The sequence below is a fragment of the Formica exsecta genome, unplaced genomic scaffold (assembly GCF_003651465.1).
Source record: "Formica exsecta isolate Colony F162 unplaced genomic scaffold, ASM365146v1 scaffold115, whole genome shotgun sequence".
Lineage (NCBI taxonomy): Eukaryota > Metazoa > Arthropoda > Insecta > Hymenoptera > Formicidae > Formica > Formica exsecta.
Genome location: NW_021848490.1, coordinates 1,834,117 through 1,852,932, shown reverse-complemented (window position 1 = coordinate 1,852,932; position 18,816 = coordinate 1,834,117). Strand labels below are relative to the sequence as shown.

Here is an 18,816-nt window from a genome sequence, read left to right as displayed (position 1 = left end):
AAGGTTCGATACTAAATAGTCGTGATAAAATATGATTATTGGGATCCTGTTCACCCAGTACAAATGCAAATTGCTAACGTTCGTAATTTAAATAATAGATCTTAAAAAAAATTTTTGTTGTGTTAAGAACGGTAAAAAGAAGAAATTAACATTTCTATAACGATCCTTTTTTTTTTTTTGTTTCATCATTTCACGTTTTAGCGCAACACAGTGTTTTACCTGAGATACACGAATCGTTATATATATAAAAAAAGAAGATATTATAATATGCAAATACATAATCATCTTTCTTATATCAAGGATTTTTAAAAAGGATTGAGTAGAAAACATTTGATCCTTCGTCTACTTCCATTTCACTAGACATTTTCTTAGGACGTTCCGATGACAAAATCAATTGTATCTTGAAAAAACAGTGACATCTATTATTCGGCAACGTGCAAAATATTTTCTTTCAGATAAAGCGTTTAAGCTTGTAGCTGATATACGCAATTATGTGAGACAAGGCAGTGATTATAGCACGTATGATAGTTTCTATTTTCTCATCTAGCTAAGATCTTGTACCCGATAGTCTGGCTTAACTGAATCTGTGTTTAACGATTTATCCCCTTTTAAAGATTGTTTAAAGATAGTTTTCTACTTCCATGATGTATAAATACAGAACGATCATGCGCGAAACGAGTTGGATCCAGTCAGATAAACTCGCTGGAAAATTCGCGAAAATGTTATAAACGTCAAAAAGTCTTAAAAAGATGTATAGATACGACTTGATATTATTTTATGCGTACTATCTAGTACATATTCATGGCGCGAAAGGTAGAGGAAAAAATATCTATATATAGAGAATGCGCGCGCGGAATATAAAATTTATAAATATATAAAAATATATATGTATATATAACAAAAATAAAGAGTTTATATAAAGCCAATAGGATTTGCGAAAAACGGATTCATCTCGTTTTGCGTTATCGTTCGTGAAATAGGAAAGGAAAATTCAATTAATTAGTGTTAAACCACGCTGAATTGCCACTAGTAGCTCTGAAAGCTTTTGCAAAGGTAAGGTTAACAATCTCCGCATCATATTAATGCTCATACTCGCCCAAAACGGCTCATGTTTATTAATGATAATTAATGTTCGTGCCACGGCGATCGTTCAGTTAACGCCATCGTTCAAATAAACCGTACAGAATGAACTAGGAACCTACAACGGCTATCTTACATATCTGAGAAATATCTCTACTTAATTACGAATGCCTTCAGTTGCAAACAGTATCATTTCAACGGATGCCGCTTACCGTGATGAGATCTAGTCGTAATACATGTATTGTATATAACACACATCGTCGTCCTTAATGGACACGATTGTAGAAAGTTTATCGAATATACAAAGCACCTCTCTTTATCTCTCTCTTTCTATCTTTCCTTCTTGACAATTTTAGAAATAGTCTCTTGCAAATACAGAATCTCTCGGCACCATGAAGCAAATCCAGCATAGATTCCAAGCATTTTTTGTTGTTTTCTATCATGTATCTCGGTCATATATATGTTCATATGTTTTTATATTCTTTCTTTCAACGCGGCTTTGTCTGAAATCACATTCACACAATGTTCTATATATTGAACACATATAGAGTGTATCGTGTGTATGTGTTGTGTATATATTTACATTGTTTATTATGCATTTGTTGAAGAGAGAGTGCTTGTTTAGTGGGTGCATATCTTTATCCTACAAACAATTATTTCGCACTAATCTAGTATCTATCTTGAGTCCGTCGTCTTATTACTGACCTCTTCTTCGGCGGCAGCTTGAACGGTGCTCGCCGGAAGCGGTTGCTGATGCGCCTGCACGGGAGGAGCGACTCCGCTTGTCGCCGTCGTGACACCTCCGTGCGACGGGACCGTCTGTTTACCGTATTTGACAGTATCCTGCTGTGGCCCACCTTGCGATTGCAATTCCGGTCTTCTGAGATAAACGGCCGCCTCCTTTTTCGGCGGTACCACGGGCTTATTCGGTGGTACCGGGGGTGGCACGCCGCGCGAAATCGGCGGCTTTTTCGCCGGCAGTAAACCACCACCGGCGGTGGGTGCTTGAACAGCGGGGCTGACGACGGGACTCGCAGCAGACTGGCCGACGTGAAAGCCGAGCTTCCCCGCTGCAGCGGCGGCTTGCGACGACGTGATAAGCTTAGCCGCAGCGGCGGTACTAACAGGAGCAGGTACAACCGGTTGTCGCTTGTCTACGGCCTGAGGAATTACAACACACAACCATGACCGATTTCAGAGCTACGGAGATTTCGACCAAACTTCGCTCGCCAGGACAAGAGCGAACATACCATAAACAGAAAACTATAGGAAGGGAGAGGGAGGAAAAAAGAACCATACCAAAGAACTAATCCAAAGCAAAGAGAGAGAGAGAGAAAGAATGAGAGAGACTCGGGGTAGAAAGTAAGAACGAATATATAGATATCTACGAAAAGAATGGTCAAGACCGTGGAGAAGAAAAAGACGCCGTTATTATTAAGCAACAAATGACTCATAACTTGACGAAGCTGAAATCAAAATAGTGCGTCTACCCCATTTGAGTGCTGTTAATAAATGTATATATAATTGCGAAGATACAGGAACACTTTTTCTTTGCATATTCATAAATCAGCAGGAGATGAGATATACTTGAGACGCAATCTGAGTTACATTAACCGAGGAGTAGATTAGTAAAACGTAATACATATGTATGTGCGACTAGATCTTCGACAGACGAATGTAGGAAGAAAGACTAATATGAGAAATAAGTCCTCAGTCCCCGTATACCGTGTGCATCGAAATATTACGATGTTCCATCTTGACCGAATGTATTCACCTATTTATTAAAATATATTGCAAACCAACTAATCATTGACAGTATAGTACGCATCAAATATCGTGTAACGAAGCTATATATAATTTAGTAGTAGCGATTACGGAATAGCAATTAGGAAGTCAAGCGTGGACAATTTTTTGGCTCAGAAATAAAGCTCGGAAAACTGAGTTGCATACAACTTTGTTTAATTGTAGGAATCGGTCAATGTACACATGTGAAATGTGATAATAATAATAATCTTATATATATACAAAATTAAAAGTATCGTAATAAAATATAACTCTAGATACTGATAATGTGCTAACTTATAAGATTGGTATAGTGGAAGTGTATAATATAGTATCGTGACTGTATGTCTCATAAACAAATTGTGAACAAATACATATAATATAATAAAGCAGGCTTTCTCAAAATAATATGCTTTCGGATATTTATAAGATAATTTCATTTGTATAAAAATTTAAGAAGCAATAATATTTAATTTTCAGTGCACCATTTGATACGAGTGACAGAAGTAGAGGAAATAAATAAACCAATGAATGCAATAGAAATCTTGTGCATTATAAACATAGAATTATAGAAAAGCCAATAACGGTGTTATTTAAAAAACAAATAAAAAAATTACTTTTTTTTAAATTCAGAATTATTTTCTCAACTTATTTTATTTATCTAATATATATTATCAGAATGTTTCTGTGTGTGCTGTGTTATATAAGAGTATTGTATGTCATATAACTTAACAGCGTAAAAACAATCTTCATTAGTCAAATGCTATAACTGCAAAAGTGTATAACAATTTAGCTACTAAAACACATCTGTTATCAGAAAAATTAATAAATATATAATGTATATATATTACATTTGCATTTTTTTAAATTAAAAAGCGATAAGCTATATATACGATTTATAATAATCACATAAATTCATTGCAATAAATATATGACTAAGATGCGATATATTTATGATTTAAAAGTATGTAAATGTTATAAAATGTATAAGACTAGAGGGAAACTTATAAAGTGCTCGCGTGATAAAACATTAATGATAACAAATGCATTTTTCATTTCTATTATAAAATAAAGTTCTATTAGTATGTGATGTAATATATATTTTTATATGTATATTACTCTCTCTCTCATTAGATACATTTTTTCTTTTTTACATAATTATTTTGCATATTTCGCGAATTGCAATGTCAAAGATTAAAATAAATCCCGAATTGAGAAAAAGAACACTATTTAACTAATTTGACTAAGATGCAATGTATATATATACATTTCATCAATTATTATCCAAACAATAAGCTTTAATATATATATCAATGGTACACTGCAAATTATTCTTGTAAAATCTAAATTTCATATATTTTAAATTATAAAGAGCCTACTTATATTAATAATTACAGTCTTTCTAATATGCATATATAAGTTTTATATCATTTAAGAGAAGACAGAAACATCTTATCTTTTTTATTAATTTACGATCTATTTTAATGTAACTTGTTATTCCTTTACAACTTATTTTTAAATAATATCTATGACACGCGATTTTAAGATATATATCTAAGTATTATGTTGAATTAAATTAAAACCTATTGTTCAAAACACAATACTGACTAAATAGCTGATTTCTATTTCGATATCAACTAAATTTTTCTATCGTTACAAACATAAATTATTTATAAATTATCATCTTCTCTTTTGCTCTCCCTTTCAAGAAAAATATTAGCATAGAGAGTCGCACTTCTTAACGTTCGATATAAAAATATCTGTTGTGACACTTTGCATGTATAAATAGGCTAGGTTACCTGTGTATCTGGAGGAGCTGTAGACTCTCCACCTACAGATGTTAAATTAGGCGTATAGGCAACCCCACGAAGTGCCTGTCCAGGTGCTACTGATCTAGCAATCCCAGTGGCTAAAAAAATAATAATTAATTATATATTATCTTATAATTCAATTCTTGAAGATATGTTTTGTAATGCAATTGTTATGTAATTCACGAGTTTAGAACTAAATTTATACACGCACACAGTTATGTGAATTTATATCTTACTAAAAAATTCATTTCAGCAGAATATAGACTTTATATATATATTTGTCACTTATTAAAATGTAAATTATTAAACTTTGTATATGTTGTTTTGTATATATTGAGAGATATTTTTTAAAGAATCTTACTTGGTCCACTGACAGGAACACTGGACACTGTGGCAGTGGGTTGGACAACTTTACTACTAACCATGGGTGTCCCTGTACCCAAGACCGTTCCTTTCACTATAAGGGATATCAAAGATTATCAGATTTTCTTTCTACTCTGTTTATAATATCAATTAAATGCAAATTGAGAACGATTTAAAAAATGAAATGAGTTTCTTCGCAATATTATCTATTATTAAGATCTTGATATGTATAATTTCTATTTTTATACCATTGCATGCAGAACATACTTGTTTGTGGTGCACTAGCCGGCCTGAGTGTCGGCATAGCGACTAAATTCGCTGGTTTTGCAGGTGGCGGTGGTGGAGTTACACCAACTCCTCTGGCAGGACCACGAGCCTGCGACTCTTTCCATGTATCCATCTCGGCTCGTAACTTTTCCAATTCCGTCTCAAAGTCTTTCGCTCTCTTTTCCTCTTTTGTAAGAGCTTGCCGATATTGTTGCCTCTCCATATCGAACTGCGCTAATTGTTTTTCCAATTCCGCTTCCATCTGCAGCGATTTCTTACTCTCTTCCTCTAGGCCTTCGGCCATTGAATCTATCCTTACTTTCTCTTCACTGAGAATTTGAGCTAAATCTTCAGATCGTTTCCTCTCCTCGATATATTTCATGATAATCTTTTTCCGTTCCGCCAAGAGAAGCAATACTATTTGTTTTTGTCGATTTTTCTCTTCCTCGAGATGATCGTTAGCTTTTTTTAATTCCAACTCCAATCTCTTCTTTTCTTGTTTTTCTAATTCTAGCTCCTTCTTCAATCTTGTTCGCTCCTTCTCAAGACCATAAGTGATATCATCACCTTGAGCAGTATCATGTTCATGTTTCCGCTTCTCTTCTTCTAATTCTTTAATCACCTGAAAAAATTTGGTTGCAATGAAATAATAACAATCACCAAAAGATAATAATATATTACTTTCTAACAATATTATATGTTTACATTTATAAATCACATAATTTCTCACATAACACTAATACTAAAAATAAAAAATAATAATAATAATGAAATACATACTGCTCTATGCCTAATTTCAGCATCTCTAAGGACTTTTGTCATCCTACATTGTGCCTTTCTCTGCTGCATTACCAATGCTTCTAGACTAGCTACTTGTTGATCAATTTGATTTCCTTCAATCCCAATAACACCACCTACTATTGCAATATCTCGAGCTAGTGCCGCATGTGGATCTGCAGTACTGCTAAGATACCGGGAACTTAGAAGATGTTTCATCTTTTCTGACTGGAAACAAAAATCATAATTTTCACAGGTAATAATATAGATAAACATCAATACATTCTGAAAATTAAAACATAATACAATTAAGAAGTTTGTGGAACAATAATATAATAAGTCGTGCAAAGAATACTTTTGACTTCATTCATAACTTGTATAATTGATTTTTTATACTCTTTTATATCTGTAGACAAATAATACATTAAGAGATAAGTTTAAAAACTGTGCAAAAAAATATTAAATCTTTCATCAATTATTTATAATATTTTACATGGCATAGTATATGTAACTTAGTATATTTTACTGTCCAAATTAAAAAACTCGTTATAATTATATTTGCAAAACATATAATTATAAAATACAAAAAAAACATTTAACGATTTGTTAAGAAGTTATATCGTTCTAATTACTTTTAATGCTGCTATCACAATGTCCCTCGCTTGAAGCTCTCCTTCTAGATGTCCTAGTAATATCAGCAAATCAGTTTTGCTCAACTCCTTCTTTGGATTGCGCTGCAAACATGCAAAACAATCCTCAGCTATACATATTCCAATATTTCTATAATTATTATGGTATTCGTGTAATTTTCACAATAACACCAACAATGATACTGTATAACGTAGCTTATTCAGCCATCAAAGAAACATATGAATGTATGACAGGAGTGTACCTTGAGAGTATTGGAGGAACTCTTGTCCAGCGGCTCAATATTGTTGGCCTGCTGCTGCTGAGATTGCGAGGGCTGAGCACAAACGGCGAGAGTCTGCGTCTTCGCGGCCGAGATGGCGGCCGCGCTGGTCGGGACGGTAATGCCAGGCGACGGCGCCGTCGTCGACGGCGGTCCATTGGCCGTCGTTCCCGTCGTGACACCGGGCAAGGTGACGCTCACGGTGGTGCTCTGACTCTGCGATGCCATTGTATATGCCGATCTCTATCGAGAGATATTTACCTACGCGTCGACACCGACGATCGTCGTCGTCGTCGCCGGTTTCCTGGTTCGCGGGCGACTCGGGAGGAAAACTCTCGAGCTACTCGTACGTCGACTTCCTCACCCCTCGAGTCTCCGGTGATTCGCCGTGACGGCCGTCACGGGACGCGCGAGGACCGCCGCCGGACATCCAGCGGCCCACAATGCTCGCCACATCGCCGTTCACGGGACCGACGGCCGGCCGCCCGTACTACCCCCGTTCCCCCTCGGGTCCGCGGGTCCTCCGGTTTTTTTCGGATCGTCGTTTCACGGCCGACGAGCACGAATTAACGCGGCGGCATCCGGCGCGGCGCGGCCCCGCTACGTTACGCTTGTCTCCCTCTTGACAAATCGAGCGCACAAAGCGCAGCTCATGCCACGGCACGACCAGCGAAAACTCGATCGTCTCTCCTCGTGAGAGGCGCCCTCTCCCCTCCCTGCACCCGATTTAAAATCGATTCCACACCGGTTCGATTATCGAGGGATCGACCTAACCCCGACTTCAGGACTTCAGGAGTCCAGTCTACTCTGACAGTATGAAAGATTTTGTTGATTTTTAGAAGTTTCTTTTTGAAAAATATTAACAAATATTAGATTAAATATGAAATATTAAAAATATTAGAAAATCTTGAATATTTAGCCTTTTTTTCAATACGAGCCTCTGCGCGTAGCGTGCAGGAAAATCGACACGGGTGTGACGCATAATGCGATGCTCTTCGTATAATTGTCTGAAAGGAAAAAACTCGATGTTTTTCTCTACTAGTTTTATTCCGTAGGATATATTTTTGGGATATTGAGAAAGAGAGAGAATCTAATTAGAATTAAAAAAATTAATATTTTCGAATATTTTTCCGATCTTCAAGAAATGAAAAAAATTTCAGCACAATTGAAATATATATCTGATTTTAAGATGTTATTTTTCAAGCTTTTTCCTAATGAAATTAGGCTTACACCCATAAATATATCCTGCGGAATAAAACTAGTCCGAGTTTTTTATGTATAAAATACAAAAAAAACATTTAACGATTTGTTAAGAAGTTATATCGTTCTAATTACTTTTAATGCTGCTATCACAATGTCCCTCGCTTGAAGCTCTCCTTCTAGATGTCCTAGTAATATCAGCAAATCAGTTTTGCTCAACTCCTTCTTTGGATTGCGCTGCAAACATGCAAAACAATCCTCAGCTATACATATTCCAATATTTCTATAATTATTATGGTATTCGTGTAATTTTCACAATAACACCAACAATGATACTGTATAACGTAGCTTATTCAGCCATCAAAGAAACATATGAATGTATGACAGGAGTGTACCTTGAGAGTATTGGAGGAACTCTTGTCCAGCGGCTCAATATTGTTGGCCTGCTGCTGCTGAGATTGCGAGGGCTGAGCACAAACGGCGAGAGTCTGCGTCTTCGCGGCCGAGATGGCGGCCGCGCTGGTCGGGACGGTAATGCCAGGCGACGGCGCCGTCGTCGACGGCGGTCCATTGGCCGTCGTTCCCGTCGTGACACCGGGCAAGGTGACGCTCACGGTGGTGCTCTGACTCTGCGATGCCATTGTATATGCCGATCTCTATCGAGAGATATTTACCTACGCGTTCGACACCGACGATCGTCGTCGTCGCCGGTTTCCTGGTTCGCGGGCGACTCGGGAGGAAAACTCTCGAGCTACTCGTACGTCGACTTCCTCACCCCTCGAGTCTCCGGTGATTCGCCGTGACGGCCGTCACGGGACGCGCGAGGACCGCCGCCGGACATCCAGCGGCCCACAATGCTCGCCACATCGCCGTTCACGGGACCGACGGCCGGCCGCCCGTACTACCCCCGTTCCCCCTCGGGTCCGCGGGTCCTCCGGTTTTTTTCGGATCGTCGTTTCACGGCCGACGAGCACGAATTAACGCGGCGGCATCCGGCGCGGCGCGGCCCCGCTACGTTACGCTTGTCTCCCTCTTGACAAATCGAGCGCACAAAGCGCAGCTCATGCCACGGCACGACCAGCGAAAACTCGATCGTCTCTCCTCGTGAGATGCGCCCTCTCCCCTCCCTGCACCCGATTTAAAATCGATTCCACACCGGTTCGATTATCGAGGGATCGACCTAACCCCGACTTCAGGACTTCAGGAGTCCAGTCTACTCTGACAGTATGAAAGATTTTGTTGAGTTTTAGGAGTTTCTTTTTGAAAAATATATTAACAAATATTAGATTAAATATGAAATATTAAAAATATTAGAAAATCTTGAATATTTAGCCTTTTTTTCAATACGAGCCTCTGCGCGTAGCGTGCAGGAAAATCGACACGGGTGTGACGCATAATGCGATGCTCTTCGTATAATTGTCTGAAAGGAAAAAACTCGATGTTTTTCTCTACTAGTTTTATTCCGTAGGATATATTTTTGGGATATTGAGAAAGAGAGAGAATCTAATTAGAATTAAAAAAATTAATATTTTCGAATATTTTTCCGATCTTCAAGAAATGAAAAAAATTTCAGCACAATTGAAATATATATCTGATTTTAAGATGTTATTTTTCAAGCTTTTTCCTAATGAAATTAGGCTTACACCCATAAATATATCCTGCGGAATAAAACTAGTCCGAGTTTTTTATGTTGTTTATTTTTAATAGTATTTATCATCGATAACTTAGTAAATCAGAATTTTCTATCTGTCGATAATAAAATGAAAATCGAGATAACAGTTCATCAGAATTATTCTATTTAGATTTTTTAGATCGAAAATAAAATATTGAATCTATTTGTTTTACCTACAAAATATTAAATTTATTTATTTTATCTGTATACTTTTTGCATTCCAAATTAGACAAGAATATATTACGAAACATTGATTGAAAAGAGAGAAAAGAAAAGTTGCAAGAAAATGCAGTTGGACAAAAAGAATGATCTTAGCTGTCAACTATCAAATTACATATATGCTAATTATGCGTCAATCTAATGCTAATAATTGAATAGAAAAGCGTAGAAGTGGAACCTTAAGGAGTCCGCGATCTGTTTGGAGAACCCCGCGAATTTTCCCTATCCAGTGCATGCACACGCATCGAGCTCGATATGTGCACGACACACGCGTGTATATCGGCCCACAAACCCCTATCGGCGTAAAAGTTGCTTACGTCGCATCGCGCTCGCGCTGATATCTCACGTTGTTACGACGTCGATGACGGGAGGATCTTCGCAGTAGGCAGTTGCATATGGTTCCGCGTGCGTTGGTTACCGTGTGGGATGGTATGCGGGATAAGGTGTGCTGCGGGAGCTGGTCTTGATACTACATACAAGTATAACGCAAAATGGGTAACCAGGTGACGCGCCCCGGGATTGCCTCGCACAAGAAGCTGGAGTCCGGCAATCACGCGAACGCCGCTTCGAGAAGTAATGCCACCACGAGCGAGCCGGATCATCACAGCTCGTATACGCAATTCTTCCCGATCGAGAGTCTAGCCAAGGTACATATCATACACATACACACATACATTTTCTCTCTCTCTCTCTCGTGCCAATTTACGATCACGTCAAACTGCGGATAACTGGCATGAGAATTTTTTTTTTTTTTTTGGGGTGGGGGAGAGGTAAGTGTTGCACCACAATTGGAGCAACGCAAAACAGACTCTGTTGTCAATTAGTGTTTCGTGCAGTTAGAATTCCTACAGCTGTTTGAAACGACAGCAAAAACAGATTCTCAGCTGGCTGACTTTTTGGAAATATTCTCTTACGTTTCATACCATTTATATCATTAATATGATTTGCAGAAATGTTCTATACTTTTTTTTTTTCTTTTGTGATTGTTCCTTATCACTATCATGATTTTCTAAATATTTTCAACAGTTGACGCTCTTTCTCTAGTCAGTTAATCTTCCAGTCACAAATTAATAATTACATATTTTATGTTCTAGTAACTGTTATCACACACATACAGCTAACTTTATCTAGTTAATTTATATAAATAAAAATTAAAAAATTATATGTGTATACATATTTTTTTTTTCTTTTTTGCATACACAAACATGGAAGCAAATTATATTATCTACAATATATTACAATGTATATTTAGCGCCACATAATACTAACATATAAATGTATACTTTGCAGATACTATCACATCTTGCAAATCAAGAAGAGCATGTTAATGGCATTACCATGCCTGTATTTCAAAAGTATTTATTTCCCACTCATCCTGAATTAAGTGAGAAGTTTTTTACTTATTTACACCATAATGCTCATGCTACGACCACATATATAAGTACGACAGCTTTTAAGCAGCAAGCCGAGAAGTTCCTATCAGTAATGAATGATCAAGCTATATTAGAGAATTATATAAAGATGTATTCCAACATAAAAGACGACGGCAATGTTACTCCTGAAACGCTGAGAGCATTATTGATGTGTTGCTACCAACTGGCAATGGAAAACAATAGTACCAGCATGTGCCTTCATTCGGAACAGATAATAAATGCAGTCGTTATTTCGTGTGTTAGTAAATTTATTTAATTTAATAAAATATATGTAACTGAGATTTGTGATTATCATATATAGGTATTTATATGAACAGATATAAGTCTAAATTAGTACACTCAAAATTGAAATGAATAATTTCAATTTTTACTATATATCAATATATAATTATAGATCTTTAATTATTTTACAGTTTCACGGTAAAACTAGCTTATCCTCGAATTATGTGAGCAATTGGATTGGGCAACATTGTCCGCGCATGGTGTACGGCCTACAGCGATATGTGGTACACGTATTGACAACTGCATATCGCAATGGTAAAGTACTTTTGTCGAAAGAACAACCGCAACCTCCTATCGAAATACCGACGCCGGTGTTAGAAAAGTCGAATTTAGAATTTCCTCAAACAAACATATTGCCTATAAGCTATGTCTGGTTGTTGTCGTGTACATTGCCACAGTGTTACCTCCAGGTATGTTGTCACAAAGTACAGAATAATCGATAAATATAGATATAGATATAATGATTACATCCTATCTATAGAATATTTAAAGATTGATTATTATATTGCCCGTCTATAATCAAAGTCTATCGCTATATACATAGTTAAATCTTCGTATCTATGTGCGTGATGTGTATGTATAGACCAACGATTCACCGAAGGACATAACTCACGCTTTGATAGCCAGAAGAACGGGCAGTATTTGTCCAAGGCATTGGACGTTACTGTACAATAGCGGAGAGCATGGGACCGGAGCTAATCGCTTCCTTCACCATGTATTAGGTTACAAAGGTCCTACTCTACTAATTATAAGAGCCGCTAGTGTAGAGAGGGATGAGGAATGTCCGACGTATTGCATATGTTCGGCCGTCGAGTGGCGGGAGAGTCATCTCTATTGGGGCGATGAAGACTCGATAGGTATTCAACTGACTCCGTCCTATAAAATTATAGAGAAAGGTGTGAAGATACTATACCTGAACACGAATATCAGGGGTTATCCGCATGGTTTGCGACTTGGTAGCGATCCGCGTTCGCCGTTTATTAGTATCGACGAGTCATTCCATTCGGTGTGTATTGCCGGCGCGCCTTATCGCATTGCCAGCTTGGAAGTCTGGGGTTGCGGCGATACAAAACTAAGGTAATATCTTTTTATAAATGTATTTTTCTTTATAAAACTGATACAAAAATACGAGAGACGCTATTGATATATTTACAGAGAAAAGCAGTTAGAGATTAAAAAGTGGCAGGTAAAGGAAGCAGAGAAACAGAGAGTTGTGAAATTAAGCACCAGCGATTGGCTCGACCATCCTGATCGTTACTTACTCGAGTTAGCTGGTAGAGCATCTTACAACGAATCCAATAAATAGAGCAGACAAGAGAACACGCATAACTGCTCATATTATTTTATTTTGTACATATGTATATAGTGTCAAAGATATTATTGGAATTTCTCTGTACTTACATGGCGCATGTTAAAAACATGCGCATGAAATGTGATTATGTGATTATTGTGCGAAATACAAGGGACTTATGCTTGACGTATTTAAGTACAAGTGCCAAGGTTTGTAAAAGTGTCTACTTTTTTCAATATTTCCTCCATGCCATGTATGAAATTAAAAGTTACTAATGAAATTTATCTTCTAGGTCACAAAACAAAAGATCATGCATATATTAGATCGAAAAAATATATATATATATATATTTTTTTTTTCGTACAAAATCACAAAAATCACGTTTATATCTCAATATATAGTTGCAAACTTTTCGGTAATTGTACTTTTGCGATTGTGCTTTATCATATTTTACATTATACTTTAAATATTGAAAACTTTCAACTATTAATTTATTATTAATCTATTTTTTATATATTGTTAAATGGTGTCCTTTGATTACTCTTTCAATTCTTTGTCATTATTGTCAATTCTAGAAATGAGACTTTCCCAGTTAAAGTCTTCTTCGCCATTATGTAAACTTATCACATTCTTCTCATCAATGACATCAAACAGATTTTTAAATGGCGTATATCTCATCAAAGTGATTTTATCAGTGATTATAATCAGCTTATGTCTCGCGCGAGTGATAGCTACCGTCAAACGTCGCTGGTCATCCAATATCTCGAATTCTTTCTTCGTGTCGTATTCCATGCTCTTTGTACATGAATACAATATAACATCTTTATCGCGTCCCTGATACTGATCCACAGTGTTCACTTCCACTTCCCTGTCTATAATCTTTTTCAGTAAATTTATTTGAGCGTTATAAGGTGCAATGACTCCTATATTTCTACTGCTCACACCTGCTTTAGTAAGCACTTGAACGAGGCGCAGGATAATAGCTGCTTCCCAGACATTTGAACATACCTGGGCATTTCTGTTGCCAGATTCTACCTTCAAGTTGTAAGTGCTACCAGTATCGAGCACCACCACTGAGTCATCTAAATTTCTGGAAAGTGTGCTTCTTATCCACTTTTCACAAGACGAAAGATATTGCTCCATGTTGACGCCGGTTAAAGTCGCATTTTCCACCTGTTTGTTGCCCGATATCAACTGGCCACGGTATGTCGCGTCGTTGGCCAATCTCATGATTCTCCCGTTCATTCTATACTGTTTCGACAGATTAACGGTATTGTTGTCGCTATCGAGCCTGATGAATAGGGACTCGTCCCCGCCAAGCCTCGCGGCCGTTTTGTTCCTGACAACAGGCGGCAGCTGATCCGGATCCCCGACGAGGATAAACTTGCGTGTGCTATACAATGGACGCAGCACCGTGGGCTGCATGATCTGCGCGCTCTCGTCCACCACGCATACGTCGAAAGTGCGTCTCCTAAGAAGAGCGTGATACGCGCCATAACAGGTCACGCCAATGATCTGTTTGCTATTGTAAAGTATCTCTAAATTCTCCGGCGAGTCACAACTCGCCAATGCGTATTCCTCGCTCTTGCATGTCAATAACGGATGTATCTGCTTCGTCGAGCCCAGACGCAGAAAATCAATGTTACGTTCCAGCAACTTTAACAGGACGTTATCCACCGCGCTGTGCGTATGCGCGGTGATCAAAACGCTGGATCCCAATGCTTGCAGCAGCTCTATCAATGCTACCAGTGTTTGTGTCTTCCCTGTGCCCGGCATGCCCTTTATCAGAACGTATTCGTTGGCGGCTAATGCCTTCAGCACAGCCCTCTGTTGATTCTCGTTAAGGTCGCTTATTATTTTGACGCTAGCTGATACGACTGAGCGAGGCAACTTCTCTGCAAACGTGGCCGGTGTCCTGTCGATGATGATGCGCCGAAGTCTGACGCTGGTCTCGTCATTGCTCAACAGACCAGCTACATTCGCATAATTGAAAGTGGATAAACCCATGGAAGAGTATTTATCGATATGGAACGTAGAATGAGCGTTTTGTCGCGTAACATCCTTATCTAATAAGACTGCGACAGTATCATGCGAAACATGCATTATATATCCGGCAGCTATATTAATTCGTGCGTCCGTACTGATGATAATATAATCATTCTCGGTAAATGCGCTGTTGAATGTGCCATTCTCGATGGTCTCACCCTTGATATTAACACGTGCAAACTTATGCCGATATCTATCTTGCTCCACCACCACTTTGCCTACAACCTTCAAGTTACAGATGCATGTTCCTCTCGCCTCTCTCTTTTCCGGATTCATCGTCCATATGTTGCTTAAATTGTTGTTATTATTCTCGTAAGTTTCCTCCAGTTGCAGTAATGCGATCCACTTCATAACATAATTCAAGTGACTAGATTCAAAATCTTCCAGAAGTTTCTTCATCGGCGCCGTTAGGGAATGCGATGGCGACAAATTAGTATTTAGGTCCCTCGTCAAATACGCGCAACATAGAGTTTGATAGGGACATCTGCTGCATGCACTATGGTTTATAGGCTCTGGCAATTCCATCGCCTTTAAATCCGATTCCGAACTTATGCTATGAAAGTCTTCAGACTTTTTGGAGAAATAATGCACCAAGGTATTCCGCAGCAATATCAAATCTCTTTTCTCGTGATGACTGCTTTTAATTTCCTGCATCGCGTTTTCTTTCAAATACAATAGAAGACCAGTATCGATATTCTGATCTCTGAAGCCCATCATCATGAGATAGAGAATAACTTGGCCCTTATGCTCAGGCGAGTAAGAAGCTTTTCCGGTTTTCACTTCCAAAGGCATGATTTTTCTTTTCGAATTAATATTCACCTCCGCCGTCACGTCTATTCTTCCCTTTATACCTAATTTCGGTATGTAAATGTTCTCCTCGATGTCTTGTATATTACAAATATTCCCCTGAAAGTTATTCTTTAAGTCGCTTATACGTTGTTGCTTGTTGCCCTTGATATAATGCTGAATAAACTCGAAAATTCTCGGCGCGTACTCCATCATGCGTTTCCGACAATCTGCGAGCGACAGTTCCGACGTGTAGAGATAGTCTATCGTGCTTTTCGATTGTAACATATCGTCAAGCAACTTGATCACGTCGGACAGCGCGTAGATATTTTCCCATAGAGCTTTTTGTAGCCACTGATGAACTAAAGATCCTATGGTCATTACAGAATAATCAGCATTCAAACTTGGCAACGACTCTATCTTTCTAAACTTATCGGTCAATATTGCTCGTCTATTGCAAAATAAACCACTCGTTATTGTTGTGCCTGATATTAATATATCAGGCTGCGTGATGAGAAAACCATTATTATTATCAATAATCCATTGCTGCAAATCTTTTTTAGCCTGTATCGTGACAATATCATCAATTTTCACTTGCACATCTTTCCAAAATCCTGAACATGCAACAGTATCGGTATTTTCAGATTCTATGTGCTGTAGTGTTAGAATGGTAATTCTCGGTTCATGTTTGATATCAATTATTTTACATCTTTGCAAAGAAGTGAGATTAATCTGTACATGACATTGCTGATCAAAGAAACTATCATCAAATTCATCTCCATCTATCATAGAGAAGTACTGAAAAGATTCCATTTTCTTTAAATTAATTTCTTTACAGGTAGACATTTCGGCCAATAAAGGCGACTTTAAAGTAGTAGTATTTAGATCTTGTGACTCTTTAAGAATATAATCATTATTATCCATGACTTTTGAAGTATTTGTATTTCTAGCATTTACAGAATTCTGCGATGTATTTATCTTCATTTTGGTTTTCACTATACTTACTTTTTTATTAACTTTTTCAAACGGTACATTATCACAAACTACTTCATTCTCTAAAAAATTATCATATGTGTCTTCTAAATCTTTTGTTACAGATAATAATACTGAATCTTCATGCGATGTAATGTTGTCCGTCTTTACAACACAATGTTCCTTCAATATATTGTTACTTGCATTACATGTTTTCTTAATACTTATACATGATCCTTCATCAAATGAGTCACCTTTTTCTTTTCTTTTCTGTGCAATTGAGACTTGAGATGAGTTTGAATTTGATACAATCTCATTGTTGCTTATGTCAAGCTTTGGAATTTTTGTAAAAAATGATGATATTTTTGTCTGAGATTTTTCAACATTATTATAAGCAGGTATCTGTAAAAGAAGATAAATTTTAGTAATATTTTATGATAAACTTTTTAATGCATTTTTCATATGAAATGTGCTGATATATCTAAATTCTTTACTGTCAAAATTACTAAATCTATACTAGAATTTAAATGTAAAAATAAACTATTATCTTATAATCTATTATATTAATCTATTTATCATACAAAAAACGATATAACATTAATGATCGCTATAATAACAATATAGACATGTAGTATAACAAACATTTATAAATATTAATTACCTTTCTCTGTGACAATTGACGTTTCTTCATGTTTACATGCAATATGTATATTTAAAGTAATTTTATATTGCATTACATATCATATATGATTAATCCTGTCTCAAACTAAAAATTATGATAGAATTATCATTCCCGCGCAAATATCTCGTTCGAGTGTCGCCATTTTAATAAACACAGGTAATATAAGAAAATAGATAACTAATTCCCGTATTTTGTTTTGGAATAGTGTTTTAAGCGCCACCTAGGCGAATATTCAATATGGCCGTTTTCTAATAGAGAGTGTTTATAAAGCCGGTATCAGACTATGCATTGAGATTGAAATTTGACCAATCAGGACAAGGAAATATTAGTTCCTTTTATCCTGATTGGTCAAATTTCAATCTTCAATACGTAGTCTGATACGGGCTTAATAATGCGCATAGAAGCATAGAAATTTGTTCCGTTTCTTTTCATGCGCACTTGTTATAGAGACATTATAATCAGAGACTGGCCACGAAAAGGCCACTTTTGATTGGTCCGCCATTTTTCGTCTATTTTCGCTGATTTTTAAATCTATTAATTACATTAATCTTAAAGTAAACCGGATAATTATTAATTAAATATGTAATCAAAATTTTTATTCTTAGATTTGTTAAAAATTATTTGATTTATGTTGTGCTTGATGTCATTTTAATCGCAAAAATCTCATTAATCCATTAAAATTATTTTCAAATCGATAAAATATAAGAATCTTTCTTAAAGCAAAAATCAAAGTGACAGATATCTAAATTATAAATTATCGTTTTGTTGCGATCCATACAAACAATAACTATTTTTCTATCAATACTTAAAGTAAAGATATTTTGTCTCATGCTTTATCGTACGACTTTTTGATTATTTCAATATAATTTGGATTGAGAACGCGCAATTAAACAATCGAACCACAGGATCAAATGATTAACATAACGATAAGCTCTGTGATATATTAATTGTTTATTAAATAATTGATCTATAATTTAAAATATTTGTATATAATTTAATATTCCGCTTGTATACATATACGTCATAGTACGCAAAATATTTTCGGCTGCGAATTATCAATAATATGGTATTCGGCCTTGGCGGCATAAACATTAGCTGTTTACGTGTTACGACTTACGGCTTTATCATTCGCACGGCGACACTCGAACAGTAATATAATAGTGTGAGACGTCAAATTCCTTTTCTAAACATGATCGCGACAAGTATCGGGAAATAATTTGATATAATTAATAATTAATTCTTT

General features: G+C 36.7%; 3 protein-coding genes across 4 annotated transcripts; 1 reads left to right on the top strand and 2 right to left on the bottom strand.

Annotated features, from left to right (window-relative positions):
* Window positions 1-166: 166 nt before the first annotated feature.
* Window positions 167-9,690, bottom strand: LOC115238008 (uncharacterized protein CG10915). 2 transcript variants are annotated; one of them, XM_029811493.1, is made up of 7 exons: window positions 8,586-9,690; window positions 8,326-8,427; window positions 6,084-6,308; window positions 5,304-5,925; window positions 5,035-5,130; window positions 4,662-4,771; window positions 167-2,241 (listed from the first exon to the last, which is right to left on the bottom strand). In XM_029811493.1, the coding sequence occupies exons 1-7, from the start codon at window positions 8,829-8,831 to the stop codon at window positions 1,756-1,758; spliced, it is 1,887 nt and encodes a 628-aa protein (XP_029667353.1). In that variant the 5' UTR covers window positions 8,832-9,690; the 3' UTR covers window positions 167-1,755. The 2 variants fall into 2 exon arrangements, with proteins under 2 accessions (XP_029667353.1, XP_029667343.1); XM_029811483.1 differs by lacking the exons at window positions 8,326-8,427; window positions 8,586-9,690 and adding exons at window positions 6,713-6,814; window positions 6,973-7,790.
* A 486-nt stretch (window positions 9,691-10,176) lies between these two features.
* On the top strand, window positions 10,177-13,308 carry LOC115238017 (restriction of telomere capping protein 5). The gene is made up of 5 exons (XM_029811505.1): window positions 10,177-10,728; window positions 11,372-11,752; window positions 11,928-12,206; window positions 12,380-12,873; window positions 12,952-13,308. Exons 1-5 carry the CDS (start codon window positions 10,573-10,575, stop codon window positions 13,100-13,102), a joined length of 1,461 nt encoding a protein of 486 aa, XP_029667365.1. The 5' UTR covers window positions 10,177-10,572; the 3' UTR covers window positions 13,103-13,308.
* A 202-nt stretch (window positions 13,309-13,510) lies between these two features.
* LOC115237961 (DNA replication ATP-dependent helicase/nuclease DNA2-like) lies at window positions 13,511-17,734 on the bottom strand. Its single transcript, XM_029811381.1, has 2 exons — window positions 17,553-17,734; window positions 13,511-17,293 (listed from the first exon to the last, which is right to left on the bottom strand). The coding sequence occupies exons 1-2, from the start codon at window positions 17,580-17,582 to the stop codon at window positions 13,625-13,627; spliced, it is 3,699 nt and encodes a 1,232-aa protein (XP_029667241.1). The 5' UTR covers window positions 17,583-17,734; the 3' UTR covers window positions 13,511-13,624.
* Between the last annotated feature and the right edge of the window lie 1,082 nt (window positions 17,735-18,816).

Excerpts from the sequence above, each read along its gene's own strand:
- LOC115238017 (XM_029811505.1), top strand. The coding sequence starts at position 10,573 with ATGGGTAACCAGGTGACGCGCCCCGGGATTGCCTCGCACAAGAAGCTG. Across the intron at positions 10,729-11,371 it reads CGATCGAGAGTCTAGCCAAG|ATACTATCACATCTTGCAAA; the intron begins GTACATATCATA and ends TATACTTTGCAG. Across the intron at positions 12,874-12,951 it reads TGCGGCGATACAAAACTAAG|AGAAAAGCAGTTAGAGATTA; the intron begins GTAATATCTTTT and ends ATATATTTACAG.
- LOC115237961 (XM_029811381.1), bottom strand. The coding sequence starts at position 17,582 with ATGAAGAAACGTCAATTGTCACAGAGAAAG. Across the intron at positions 17,294-17,552 it reads GTCAATTGTCACAGAGAAAG|ATACCTGCTTATAATAATGT; the intron begins GTAATTAATATT and ends CTTCTTTTACAG.
- LOC115238008 (XM_029811493.1), bottom strand. The coding sequence starts at position 8,831 with ATGGCATCGCAGAGTCAGAGCACCACCGTGAGCGTCACCTTGCCCGGT. Across the intron at positions 5,131-5,303 it reads GGCTAGTGCACCACAAACAA|TGAAAGGAACGGTCTTGGGT; the intron begins GTATGTTCTGCA and ends TATCCCTTATAG. Across the intron at positions 4,772-5,034 it reads TGTTCCTGTCAGTGGACCAA|CCACTGGGATTGCTAGATCA; the intron begins GTAAGATTCTTT and ends TTATTTTTTTAG.